Here is a 13,876-nt window from a genome sequence, read left to right on the forward strand (position 1 = left end):
TGAGGAAAAACATTTCACTCTGAACTAAAAATGCAGGCAATTAACACAGTCCTTTATTTGGAAAATGGTAGAAGACACGGACGTGGCACTTCCGTCAGGAATGGACTGTCTTCTTTCTCCCAGCCTGTCACCAACTGCCCATTCCTACCACCCATCACCAAAATTTAAAATTCAGAAAATTTCATTTTCGAATACACTGGAGCATGGTTTTTATTTTAGTCCTCCTTAATACACAGAGGAATGAACATGGGGGAAAGGAAACCAATGAGATCCCGCAGGCCCGGTGTCCACAACTGACAGAACTAGATAGAACCTCTTTTGTAATGGCCACCTGCCCCTGACCAATCAAGAGACAGGAGCCAATAATTTCCACCCAAGTCACTCACCTGGAGCCACTCAGCACTGACAGCGCTGGACAGGCTACTGTGCTCATTTTTCTTATTGAACATGGTTTTAAAAATTTCCTAATTTTAGTTTATTTTACTCACAAATTGCTCCGAGAGATTATGTTCTTTGTACACACTGAAAAATAAGCTGGCTCCTCCATGACTGAGGTTGATTCAAGTTTACTCTCCAGCAGGAGTCTGGTGACTTACAGAATTGTGGGGTGATCACTTTTATTTTAAGCACCTTTTCTTCTCATTTTTTTTTAAAGTAGATGTTACCCTTTGCTAAATAATAAGTCTAAGGTAAGAGTATAGCTGTATCATCAAACGTTTACAAGTTTAAACAGCTCATTCTCATAGACCCTTTTTCTCCTAGGTATTGGAGCTGAAGAACACTTGGGTGACTATCTTTATGTTTCTTCCCTGTGTCCCCCCTGCCACACAGTTCAAACTAGAGTCCAAACAACTGAGGAATGTACAGGATATGAAGAAAATTCAGAAAGGAAAATGGCACACTAAATATTAGGGCAAATTCCCCTGAAGATGTAATAGATTGCAGGAATCTAATCACAGAAATAATGAGTTTTTAATGTTTGGTCATTCTCTATTTCTATTTTCCCCCTGCTTTAAGGACCTGTCAAAACTAATACTTATTTTCCTATTTCCCCTAAGACCTCAAGATATATCTATTATTTTGGCACTGATAATCAAAGCCTATTTGAATAACTTAATAATTTGTTACCTAAACATGCTCACACCATCTTGCTGGAGTAATGCATTAAAATCAACTCTTTATTTTTACTCTATGGCATCAATAGACATGATCACTTAAAATGTCAGAACATTAGAAGTTCCTTTTTATAATTTTTTAAAAGTATGAGATTAGAAAGAAATAAAATGTGTACTTTGCTGGTATTTTTAATTCCTTAATTCAAAGACTGAAGAAGTACGTTTAACTACTTTACAAATATTGTTTTTACCATTCATGGAATTCTTATTTTTGGTGTAGTTTTTTTTTTTCTTGTTGTTGTTTTGGTCTCTTGAGGCAGATGTAAAATGACCTCAGTGACTAGACAAAGAAGTGGAATTATAAAAAAAAAAATAGAGAAGAAAAAAAATGTAGCAAAAAAAGGTATTCTACGACCTAAGAAGAGTCTGCCAACAGGCTTCTTGGTATTTAATGGCCAGTGTTAGTGTCTGCATCAATATTCTACAATGATAATAGTAATAGTGGCCAACCCACAGGGAATGGAAGAAAAAGCATGGTTTGTCTGGCTCATTATCAAAATAGCATTGCTTTTGACAATAATCAAAGGTTTTTGTCTACCTGGGGTCCTAACATAACTAGAAATGGAACAAATTCTCTACTCTAGAGCCCAAGAAGTTCATGGCTTCAAATCTGTAGAGTCATTTTTTCTTTCTCTTAACCAAATCTCTCTTCACACAGAGATTTGATTTAACTCCAATCCTAAGGACATGTACAATCACTCTAACACAGAGGTTCTCAGACTTTCTCAGTTCACGACACTCTTAGTTCTCAGTAATTGTTTATGGCAATCACTGGCCAAGAGAAATAATGAATAGTTACAAATATTAAGTACTTAGGTCCAAACTATTGAATAAGGTTTTGTCACGGCAGTTTAGCACCTATTGAGGACCCCACAACTTCTCACTTTGGAATAAGATTGGATGATGCCTCCCTCATTTTCTGTTCCACATTAACTTTTGTGTAGTACTTGCTTTTGATCACAGCAATCATCAAAAGTTCAGTTTTGCAAAGATAAGGTATCACGGAAAGAAAAAATAATGACCTAAAGTTGAAACTGGGAACTAAGTCTAGCTATTAGTTTCCCAGGTGACTGACAGATGTTACAATGTTTCCCTTAAAATACCCCAGGCAGCCATGTGAGTTCTCTGCAGTGCCCCAGGGTACTGCACGAAGCCCATGTTTTGGCAATGAAAACATGGCCCTGGTCTCCTTACTCTCATACCATAGACAAAGGGTGAGGACACCTCAGTCAAGAAAACTCAGGAATTAGGGCAGGAATTATATGGCCATTATACCTTTCTGTGTTTAATTCCAGAGGACTCTCAAAGGGTAAATGAAGGTTAGAAAGGAGATGGACTCACTGGTATAATAAAATCTAAAATCTAGCTAGGTGATGCTACTAACTTTTCACATAGATCCAGTGAGGACTAAAACTTTTGTAATGCAACGTATCTTTTTCTTTTTCTTGTTAGAGATACCCTAGTAAGACCAAGGAAGAATAATGTAACCTGTAGCAGGAGAAATGGATAGATATGTAAACAATCATCCTTTCCTTTTTCAAACTCAGGACTAGAGGCAACAGCATCCTTCTACTCAAGAAGGGGCCAAGAATGGCTAGGACTGAAAATTCACAATCGAGGCTCAAGAGTTGGTGAGGCAGTTGCTAACTACTAAAGGCTCAAGAGGTGCTGAGGGGGTAGCAATTTGAGACAAGGGGTGAGAGATCATGTCAATTCACTGGGAGAATGTCCAGAAGTGCTGGATGTCCAGAGTGCTGCGGCACTCCAAAGACATGATCAATGTGGCCCTATACTTTTATGGGATGATGGGGACTAAGGACCTAGACTGCCAAGTGTGCCCCCATTTTCCGTGGTATATTGAGTCTACTCACCTCCTTCTCCTTCCCTCTTCTGCACCTTTCCCCCATATTCTGTAGCTGTAAGTATGTAAGTACGGATAAAGAGCTACTTGGATTGCCTCTGGTTCTGTACGTTGATGTTTATATGGCAGAAGATCGGGGCAAGAGGTGAACTGAAAAAATTTTCAAGTGAAGTGGTTTGACAGGCACCGTGTATTCAATAAACTCATAGCTTTGTTACTAAATTCTATTTGTCTTGACACTGATAATTCTCCTGTTAAATTTCCTGGGATATCCATGTATTTGCAAATATAAACAACATTATATGACTGGAGGAAGTGCAACAAGAGAAATCACTGTAATTCAGAAGAAAAAACAAGGTTAAATGCATTTTGGAGAACTTTAAGAGGGAAAAAACTGCATACGTTTTATGTAATTATTCATTTATTCTGTAATTTTCTGCTTGTTTCTTCATGACAGCAATCTTCTGTTATGTAGTTTTTTCTATTTTTATAAAATACCTTTTATGATTAATGGTAGTTTAAATTTACTTTTCATGTATTTATTTCTCTACTGTACTTATGCTGGTACTTTAAAATTTTACTCTTTCTTATTATTCTTGCTAATGGGGACACATTGACCAAACTATGTGGTAGCCTTCTGAGCAGAAGCTGCCAGAAACTTCACTTTTGCCTTATATAAGCTTATTTTTTAGATGCTAAATTTAGCCTTGTCCTATAGAATAGTATGTATTTTCCAAGAGTCAGTCACATATTTTCTTAATTACTTCTTTTGACTTATTTGAGCTTTTACTTAATTTTATTCTTAAAATATAATTAAAAAACAAATTTTCATAATGCCAAATAATCCATTGGGTCAAAGGAATTTGGTTAACAGTGACTTCTGTTTCTCAGCAGATTCTGCTACAATAGTTCACAGCACTTTGTTTATAACGGCATTTTCAAAAAAATGTTCTAGAGATGATTAAAATTTTTGTTGTAGCTTTAAAAAAGTTTAAGCTCTGAGGACCTTGGATCCCTCATTTATAAACTGGTGTAATGATGTTCCTATCCATAGGGCTATTAAAAGCATCAAATGAGGTTGCAGACGTGAAAATATTTACAAAAGTAAAGGGTGACATACACAGGCAACATGTGCTATGATCACCATTATGACCATTATTAGTCTTAATTTCTCCCTATTGTCTCCAGGGTTTCACTAGGATCTATTTATAGAAGATAAGATGATGATGTCCTGTCTATTAGGAAGTAATGATTTTTCTTCTCACTTTCTCAATAAATTAAACAATTATATTTCAATTTAAAGAGCATTTAAAGGTTTTCCCAAACATTTCATTCACATAGGTAATTACAGACCTTCAATGGTACTGTTTGAATTTGAAGTTTCTAAGGGGTTTTCTCAATGGATATGCTTAACTAGAATGATAAATATAAAATCATCAAAAGTGATTAAAATATGTGATGGTATCATTCCCTATAAAGTACAGTTGAATTATAGACACTGAATAATATTCTCAGTATTATCATGAACTAGGTAAGATAAGAAAATGGAGGCTTACATATGGCTACTTGTGGAGTCAAGTGAAGAGAAGGCATAATCCTTTACGTGTAGAAGATATAGGTACTGTCAGATTAATGACTAAAATGGTGATTATTTATTCTGTATTTTAAACTAAAAAAATTTTTAATGTTTATTTATTTTGAAAGAGAGAGAGGAACAGAGTGCGAGCAGGGAAGGGGTAGAGAGAGAGGGAGACACAGAATCTGAAACAGGCTCCAGGCTCTGAGCTGTCAGCGCAGAGCCCGACATAAGGGCTTGAACTCATGTGGACTGGAAATCATGACACGAGTCCAAGTTGGAAGCTTAACCAATTGAGCCACCCAGCTGCCCCGGTGATTATTTATTCTATTCACCTTGCTTCTCTGAGAAACTTGATCTCCCTAGTGGAAAGTATGCTTTCCAGCAGTCTGCCACCTTATTGCTCCAATGTAAATATCCAGGGGGAATGAAAAAAAGCTGAACGTGTCAAGACGTTACTTTTCAAAAATTTATAGAGTTGCATCAAGGCCTGATTAAATTTGTCAATCTTACATAAACCCAATCAGATTAAAAAAAAATGTCTTGCATAGGTACAGGGAAAAATTAGGTCATCCTTATAGTTTGCTTTAGAAAGAAAAACACAATGTAAATATAAAATATAGGCTTTTCATAAAATGGATGGAATATTTAATCATTACCAGAATACACTAGAGGGTATAAGAGAAACAATCTGTGCACTTGTATTCAAAAATCAATTTATTAAAATTTTAGACAATAGATTACATCACTTTTCTCTACCACTTTGCCAAAGTTAATCCCTTTACTTGAGCTCCTGATTGTATTTTTGTCAGTGGGTACAGCTCCATATTTAATGCTTCCTCTTTCTCTCATTTCACCTGTCCTGAATTCCAAGAAATTTTCCTTGAACCTAATTCTCCCTAAAGCAGCTTTACTCCTCCCTCCCGTTTAATTTATGGACTTTGAAGGAGATGCCTACATTTGTTGATACCTAGGCTTTCAATTCACTCCTCAACCCACTGGGCTTCTAATTCCGTTATCCTCACTCGGCTGTCAACACAAACCTAGCAATTACAGAAAGTAACTGGTTCTTCTCATTTCTTCTCCTCATCCTCTGGAGAGTTGTTTCTGCTCTCTGTCCTTGTCCTTTCACTATAGTCTTGTTTCCCTTAGAGTTTTATCCTCACAATGTAAGAGCCAAATTCATCTTCCATTATTTGCCATTACATTGTCTATTCTCCATCCTGTGTTCCTTATGTCAACATCACCACTCATTTACTTGTTCAGGATGAAAACTTCAGCATTCTTTTTGACTCTCTATCCACTGGCTGTCCCCCAACACACACACATGCATGCACGCACGCGTGCTATTTTGTAATCCTCCTGCCTCTGAACCAACTTTGTCATCCCACCTCCACTTTCTTGACTGAGCCTGCATCATACTTAGCCTACTTTGTTTCTACGAATTTCAGCATGATCTACTTCCCTGTGGTCACTTCACCCTATATAATCACTTAACAATAGAGTAATCAGAAGCAATAAAAAGAATATAAGTGTGTTGAATCTCACCTAAAAACTCTCAGGTCCCATAGACTGTATTCACATCTTCTTTCCCTCCTGCCACATTTCACTATTCACATCAACCAGATTATTATTTTTTAATGGAGCCATGATTTTTCTATGTCTAACATTATGCAAATATTACCTCCATTAGCCTGGCTTTCCCTAACTGTCAAAAGGTCCTTCCCTTCTCTCTGCTCCCACAATTTTGTGAATGCCTCAAGGATGATGCTGACCATATTTTATTTTACTGGTCTAAAATGTCAACCCTCCCACTATTTGCAGATTGGCAGCTTTGAATACACTATATTTGCTCAATAAGTATTTTTATGATGGGTGAATGAATAAACAACTGTCTTGAATTTCAAATATGAGAAAATGGGACAAAAATATCATAGAAATAGGGTCATTGGGAAAAGGAAGTTGTTTTGGCGTGTCTACATTTTACAATGAATTAATGACAGATATGTATTAATCATGAGGGTAACAGTTGAACAAGAAAGCATAAATTTCCGGAAGGCAATACTGGTATAGATCTAGAGCTCACTTGTTAATAATGAACATGTACTAATTAAGGATTGTCAGGTACAGCTGAATAACAAAATACACATTTCCAGAAAACATGTAAGTGCTAGAGATCTTAAGCTCAACCGAGATTGCAGGGCCAGAGATACTGAGAAGTCATCCGATGAAAGTTGATAGTTGAACCCATACACAAAAGAGTTTTCCAAAGCACAGACAACAGGTCAGGAGCTATACTTTGGGGAAGTATGTTGCAGTGTGATAAAAGATGTTGGTGAAGAAGACGTCTGTGAGCAGGAGGGAAGAGAGGACCCAAGAGTGATGAAGGCCAGGGGATGAGACACACCTTGTGTTTCCTCTAATAACTGGTGTCTTCCTTCCACTCTGTGGGTGACTGACAAATATTACTTAAATAAATGGATTTTCTGAGGTCAATATGAATGGAAGATAGATTTCAGAATACTGAGGCAATATAACATGGTAAGGAAACGTAGATCTGTGGGATAGGGGCAGAAGGATAGGGAGACCTAGAACTTACTGAAAAAGTTTCATTGACAAAAGGGCAGAGAAAAACAAAAGAAAACTGAGTATTTCTGGAAAGATGGTGCAGACCTATGCATAAAGGTAGGTGGTGAAGTACCTTTACCTATAGCTCACAAGGACACACATTAGGGCTTACATGCTATCTTTTCCAGTAATTATTAGATCTGAGACCTGTCATTCCATAAGGTTATTAGTTAACTGGGGTCAAGAACCCTGTCTTATAGTTTTCTTGTATATCCTATAGTGCTTCAAAAAAAGACAGCTACTAATTAGGAGTTTAATAATTCAGTATTTGAATCAAAATAATTGCAGTTTAGGGGTGCCTGAGTGGCTCAGTCAGTTAAGCATCCAACTCTTGATCTCGGCTCAGGTCATGATCTCATAGTTTGTGAGTTTGAGTCTCACATTAGGCTCTGTACTGACAGCATGAAGCCTGCTTAGGATTCTCTCTCTCTCTTTCTCTCCCCTCTCTCTCTGCCCCTTCCCTGCTCATACACATATGTCCTCTTTCTCTCTGAAAATAAATAAACTTAAAAAAATGATTGCAGTTTAGTTGGAAAGAATGCAGTATTATCATCTAACAACTATTAATAAAATGGCAACCGGAACGATACTTGTGAAAAATGGGTAAAGCACAATTTCACTTCTAGGACCTCACTTAGACCTATAAGGGTACCTTGATAATCTGTTACCATGCCAGGAATATCACTTAACCCTCACAGACTCCATATCATCTAATTCCTGCACAAGGAATTGCAAACTGTATTGAGTTTTTGAGATAGTGTCATGAAAGATGGTGAGTGTTACTGGATAAATCTCCAGATGCAGAGGAGGAAATCGACTCTAGACAGAGGCAGAATTACAAATGACAGCACAAGTCCTATTTAGAAACCTCCAGAAATTAGAAAACTAATGAACACTACAGTAAACACAAAAATGGAATGTTCTGAGAAAATGAGCTAATGACGTATATGATTTGCAAATGTGCTTATCAGTTTTAACCATTTTCCAAGCTGTGCCGTGTCTTAAATGATATTCAGATCTGTCTGATGTTTTCAGCGCTTGCCTCTGGTGATTAATATTCCAAAAATAGTTTAATTTTAGGGGCTCCTGGGTGGCTCAGTCTGTTAAGCATCTGACTTCGGCTCAGATTATGATTTCACTGCTCTTGAGTTCGAGCCCTGCATCGGTCTCTATGCTGACAGCTCGCAGCCTGTAGTCTGGAGTCAGCTTCAGATTCTGTCTCCATCTCTCTCCCCTACTCTCTCTCTCTCTCTCTCTCTCTCTCTCAAATATAAATAAACATTAATTTTTTAAATGGTTTAATTTTAGCAAAGCCCTCCCAAGATGTCTCCAATGATATGGCAGACCAGTGCAAACGTCCGTATGGTACATCAACTGGGATATATTAAAAGTGCTATTCATTCTAATATCTCAAGATTCTCAAACTGAGTTTAAAGCACTTTGAAATATTAAGAATGTTCCTGTGGCTAGGTAGCTAAAAGTCAGTTTCTACATGAATATAAGCTAATGTTTTAAGTATAAATGTTTCCATTTAAATTCTATTTCTCACTTTTCTCAGACAATGTATTCTCTGGGAAAATAAATGTTTCTTTTCAAGAGTGACAGGGTACTCAAGTTAAATCTACAATTTATTTCCAGCATGTATAATTTTACTCACTGTTCTTTCTAACAGAGAATGATGCAGTTGAACAAATGTCATTGGTTTTATTAGATCATCGACTGACCAAATAAATGTACTTGATTTCCTATAGAAGTTCCCTCTGCCCTTTGTTCATCATTTTACTTACATATCACTGGCAATGGAGGAGTTCCGGGACATAGACTTTGGAGACAGGTCATAATCGCTGTCGGATCGATACAGAAAGGACTCCCGACGTTGACTGTGGACGAAGTTTGCTTGGAGAATTAGCCCAGATCCCGGGCTGGTCATGGGATCCAAGGGACTCCGTCCCGCAGATGTGCCATTGTCCACATCAAAACTGTGAAAGAAGGAGAGGAATAACACTGCCATCAACACTTGCATGTTGATATGGTGGTAAAGTGAGATTCTGGTTTAGGAAGTGACAGTGAGAACATTCACAGCTGATTCCGACTGTTAAAAATGATAACATTAAAAAACACAAAGGTAAAAAAAAAAAAATACACTGACTTCATATTATTGTCTTCCTTAAGTTTTGGGTACTTTTGTTAACTGACCAGATACAAGACACAGGTCTCTGTAAACTTAAGTTACAAAGCCATTCTACTAAGAATAGTTCTACTAAGTTTCTTTTAGGAAAAGAAGAAATACACAGTAATTCTCTAACTACTTAGGTTCAATTCAACAAGTTCCCATTATATTGCCTAATACCACTGCTTCCCCAAGCCTGGGCTTTCTCTCCCTCCTGCCTATGCCCATCCAGTCACAAATTTCTGCTGTATCCACTTCCTTCCACCCCAATGCCAACATATTAGGTTCAGGATTTCACCAACTCTCACCTACATTATTGTAACAGACTTTAAGTTAGTCTCTTGAATCCATTTTCCACTCTGTACCATGAGTGAGTCTTCTTAAAGTATAAATCTGACCATGATTTTTGTCAGTTCAAAACCTTTTAATAGCTCACTCTTATCCTCAGGGTAAAGTCCAAATTTCTTGGCTAGAATGACAGAGTTTTAACTATCCACTTTCAGTCAACCATTTGATTGAATCAATGCAATCAACCATTTTCTCAATCTCAACATGCAACCCTCTTCCATCAGGCACTTTATGTTCCACTCACTTAACCATCACATCCTTGTCTCAGGCCATCACTACCTAATCTCCTGCTCCCTTGACTACTCTACTCAACCCTCCAGTCCCCTGCCTCCTTGTTACTATTCATCGAGGACTTAACATTTACCTTAAAGGCTGCCCTGATGCCCCACACCCTTATGACATGCCTTCTTCTGTACTCCCAAGGCATCTTTCCACTCCCTATTGGTAGCATTTACAATGAACTGAAAATGCCTACCAATTGGTCTCCATTCCTACACTGTGAGCTCCCTGAGAATGGAAAATCTGAGTGTTCCTAGCACTTCACATGGCACATCAGAAACCTTTTCTAAGTGGTTTGAATGGATGATTGAATAAATGGAAGGCACTGTGCTTGGCAATACAGATTTCAGATTTGGGAAAAGACAGAGCCACAAATTTACAGTTCTTGACCTCACAGTCCTTACAATATACATAAAATTTCCACAAAGAGCTCTTCTAGTCAAATATCAAGCAGTATTAAAGTCAAGTCTTAGGTGTTCTTATGAGAAGAGGGTAATAGTTCAGATAACCCAGTAAATATGTAGTGTAAAAAATTGTTGAATGAATAAACAAATGAATCAAGTTTAGCTACTATCAATCTTTTTCCCATTACAAATTTCACCCCAACTATTAACTACCTAATTTAAAAACATTTAAAAAAAACATTCTTTCACTTTCTCCATTGGAGTTATTAATAAATAGTGTTATCACCCAAAAATTAGAGGCCAAAGTGGAAGATCAGCAAGGGTCTTGATGTTTCATGAATCATCTATGTATCAATGACTAAATAAGAATCATTTGCCTCAAAATCAATCTAACTAGTAAAAAAAGAAAAGAAAAGAAAGAACTCATAATCTAGCATGGACATTCATAAACAAGTTTTCCAATCTGAATTTTTTAAGAATTGCATCACTGTACGGGGCACTCAGTCATTTGAGTGTTTGGCTTCTGCTCAGGTAATGATCTCGCAGTTCATTAGTTTGAGCCCTGCATAGGGTTCTCTGCTATCAGCACAGAGCCTTCTCAGATCCACTGTTCCCCGCTGTCTCTGCACCTCCCCACTTGCGCTCTCTCTCCTCTCAAAAATAAATAAACATTTAAAAAAAGAATGGCATCACTCTATAGATGTATTTATTTGGTCACAAAAGACAATGAGAGGTTGAGTTGAAAAGACTCATTTAATAGACAAAGATAGCAGCTTCTAGAAAAGTTAATGGCCAAAGTTACCGAGCTAACTAGATTTAATCATCCACTGTTCCTGAAGCTCTTCAGCTCTAATGAATAATTATGTAAACCATAAATGTATGTTGGCAACTGTGACGTGCAAACAGGGGACATCTGTTTCACCTGAACAATGCCTTCATGCATGTGGGACTTTGGGCAATCCTGAGGAAGGCCAGAAGGGGAAGGGATCTACAGTTATGAGAGACTTATTCAGGATCTCTGGCAAGCTCTTCTTGGCTATGCTTAAATAAATAAGTGCTTATTAAGCACCTATTATAAGCACACTGAGATACAAAAATAAAGGTGATGAGATTAATTCAAGTTGGGTTGAATCCAGACTTCTGAGAAGTTTTCATACAATAGTAGTATTTAAAGAGGGCTTTTGAAGGCATTCAGTATTCAGCTGAGAGACACTAAAGTCCTTTGAAAAGGGGAGATTTCTGCTCTGGGGACACTGTTATGGCAGCTCTTCAGCATGAGAAGGACCTAATGTGAACACATAAGAAAACATGTTGATTTCTTTTCAGTATCAAGATGATCATACTGTTTTAAAAAGTAAAATATATTTCCCTGCTATGCATAAACAGAAATATAAGAGATATAGGAATGTGATTTTTGGTTTGGTTTTTCTCAGTTCAACTGAGTAATACCAATATAATCCCCCAAATCTGTAAACTTCTGAATTTATTATTATAATTTTTCCAATTAAGTTAAGCAACTTAAATAAATTTTTCACTCTAAGTTTAGGGAAAAACAGTGCTAAGTATATTGAAATATTTTATAATCTTTACAATAATGTTATTTATTAAAACCAAGAATTTATTCATAGTTCATAAAATGCTTGATAATGGGATATTTTAGTTTTGTTATTTTTCTTTGTAAGTTGTAATATAACAATTTGTCCACTAGATGGAGATCATTGTCTGAAAGAACATTGACTGGAAATAAAGGCCCAAACTATTTTTTAAACTCAGGAAAACAATCCCTTAACTACTACCTAAAAAATAAACCTCACAATCTATAGGAAGTGATTACTAAAAATCAATAAAATTATATTAACTAGTAAATATTAGTATAGCTTTACAGATTAGGAATGATCTAAGAAACGATCACTGATGTTTTATTATTTACTCTTAAAACCAAAAAACAAAAAACAAAAAAAAAAAACTGAGAAGCTCTTTTGTTAAAAAATTAGAATTAAGGAGCTTCCTTAAGAGAAGTGATGTTTGGGACAAATCAAGGCAACACTGCTTCACCCAATGAGTAGTAAATTAACTGAGAGTTAATTTAGTCTGAAAATATAGATGGGCTCAAACAAGCTACTTATTTTTGAAGCATAACTTTATAAACAGTGCCTAATCATGGTATTATTAATAAAACAAGAAGGTGATAAGGGTTAAGCCTATCCTTAGACACTGGAACCAAAGAGATCAGCTGTGAACTTCCTAAGCACATTCTTTGGCAAACACTTTCATATAATGAATCCTCTTTTGACTCACTGCCAAACAAATGGAGTCCAAGCAAAAAGATTAGCAGAAGCTTGGGAAAGTAAGTGAAGAATTGGGAAGGGTAATAATGATGATGGTGATACTAGTAATCCTAATGATGATAACGACAATAAAATTTTGGAACACTTTCCGTGAGACAGACATTGTGCTCTGTACCCTATATACATTATCTCATCGAATCCCCACAATTCCATTCCACAATTCTATATTCCATTTGACCAATGAGTAATCTGAGTTACTGAGATTAAGTAATGTGTTCAACGCCATACAGTTTGTACAGGGTTTTATTTTTTGTTTTTTTAAGATTTACTTATTTTGAGAGACAGAGAATAAGCAGGGGAGGAACAGAGAGAGGGGGACAGAGGATCTGAAGCGGGCTCTGTACTGACAGCACAGAGCCTGATGTGGGGCTCAAACCCACAAACCGTGAGATCATGACCTGAGTCGAGGTCAGACGCTTTAACCGACTGAGCCACCCAGGTGCCCCTGGAAGTGGGTTTTAAAAAAAAAAAAATTTTTTTTTTTAACGTTTATTTACTTTTGAGACAGAGAGAGACAGAGGATGAACAGGGGAGGGTCAGAGAGAGAGAGGGAGACACAGAATCTGAAACAGGCTCCAGGCTCTGAGCTGTCAGCACAGAGCCTGACACGGGGCTCGAACTCATGAGCCGTGAGATCATGACCTGAGCCGAAGTCGGACGCTTAACTGACTGAGCCACCCAGGCGCCCCTGGAAGTGGGTTTTAAACTTAAGCTGTCTGATTCCAGAGCCCAGGAGAACGGTCCCTGTGTGCATGTCTCTACTGCAAAGCCTCCTATTATCCATTACAAAAGTACGAGAATTTCTCTGGGCTTTCTCACATGGATGGAACTTCAAACGCTAACTCTTTGAAAGTATCATTTATACAGAAGTATCTTTAACTTACAGATCTGGCATGTCAAGGCTAATTCCGAGACTCTGCCTTTATAAATCTCCAAATTTTGGAATTTGCCACATTTCCTATTTTTGCAATTTTGAATACAACAGTAAGGCGTTAAACAGTCTATGCTGTAGCCCATTTGGTGATCTCTTTATAAGTTTGAGAGTTCATTTGGAATAAGGAGAGTCAGTGGGTCTGCAGAGGGTCTT

General features: G+C 37.2%; 1 protein-coding gene across 4 annotated transcripts in view; it reads right to left on the reverse strand.

The window, feature by feature from the left end:
• The window catches only part of PDE4D (phosphodiesterase 4D), a 1,404,509-nt gene that overhangs the window by 207,746 nt on the left and 1,182,887 nt on the right, over positions 1-13,876 (reverse strand). For all 4 annotated transcript variants that reach the window (XM_042987253.1, XM_042987256.1, XM_042987263.1 and 1 more), the window contains one exon: positions 9,028-9,219. In XM_042987253.1, coding sequence (XP_042843187.1) covers positions 9,028-9,219 — 192 coding nt within the window. The remainder of the gene's footprint in view (positions 1-9,027; positions 9,220-13,876) is intronic.

This window comes from Panthera tigris, chromosome A1, assembly GCF_018350195.1.
Source record: "Panthera tigris isolate Pti1 chromosome A1, P.tigris_Pti1_mat1.1, whole genome shotgun sequence".
Taxonomy (NCBI): domain Eukaryota; kingdom Metazoa; phylum Chordata; class Mammalia; order Carnivora; family Felidae; genus Panthera; species Panthera tigris.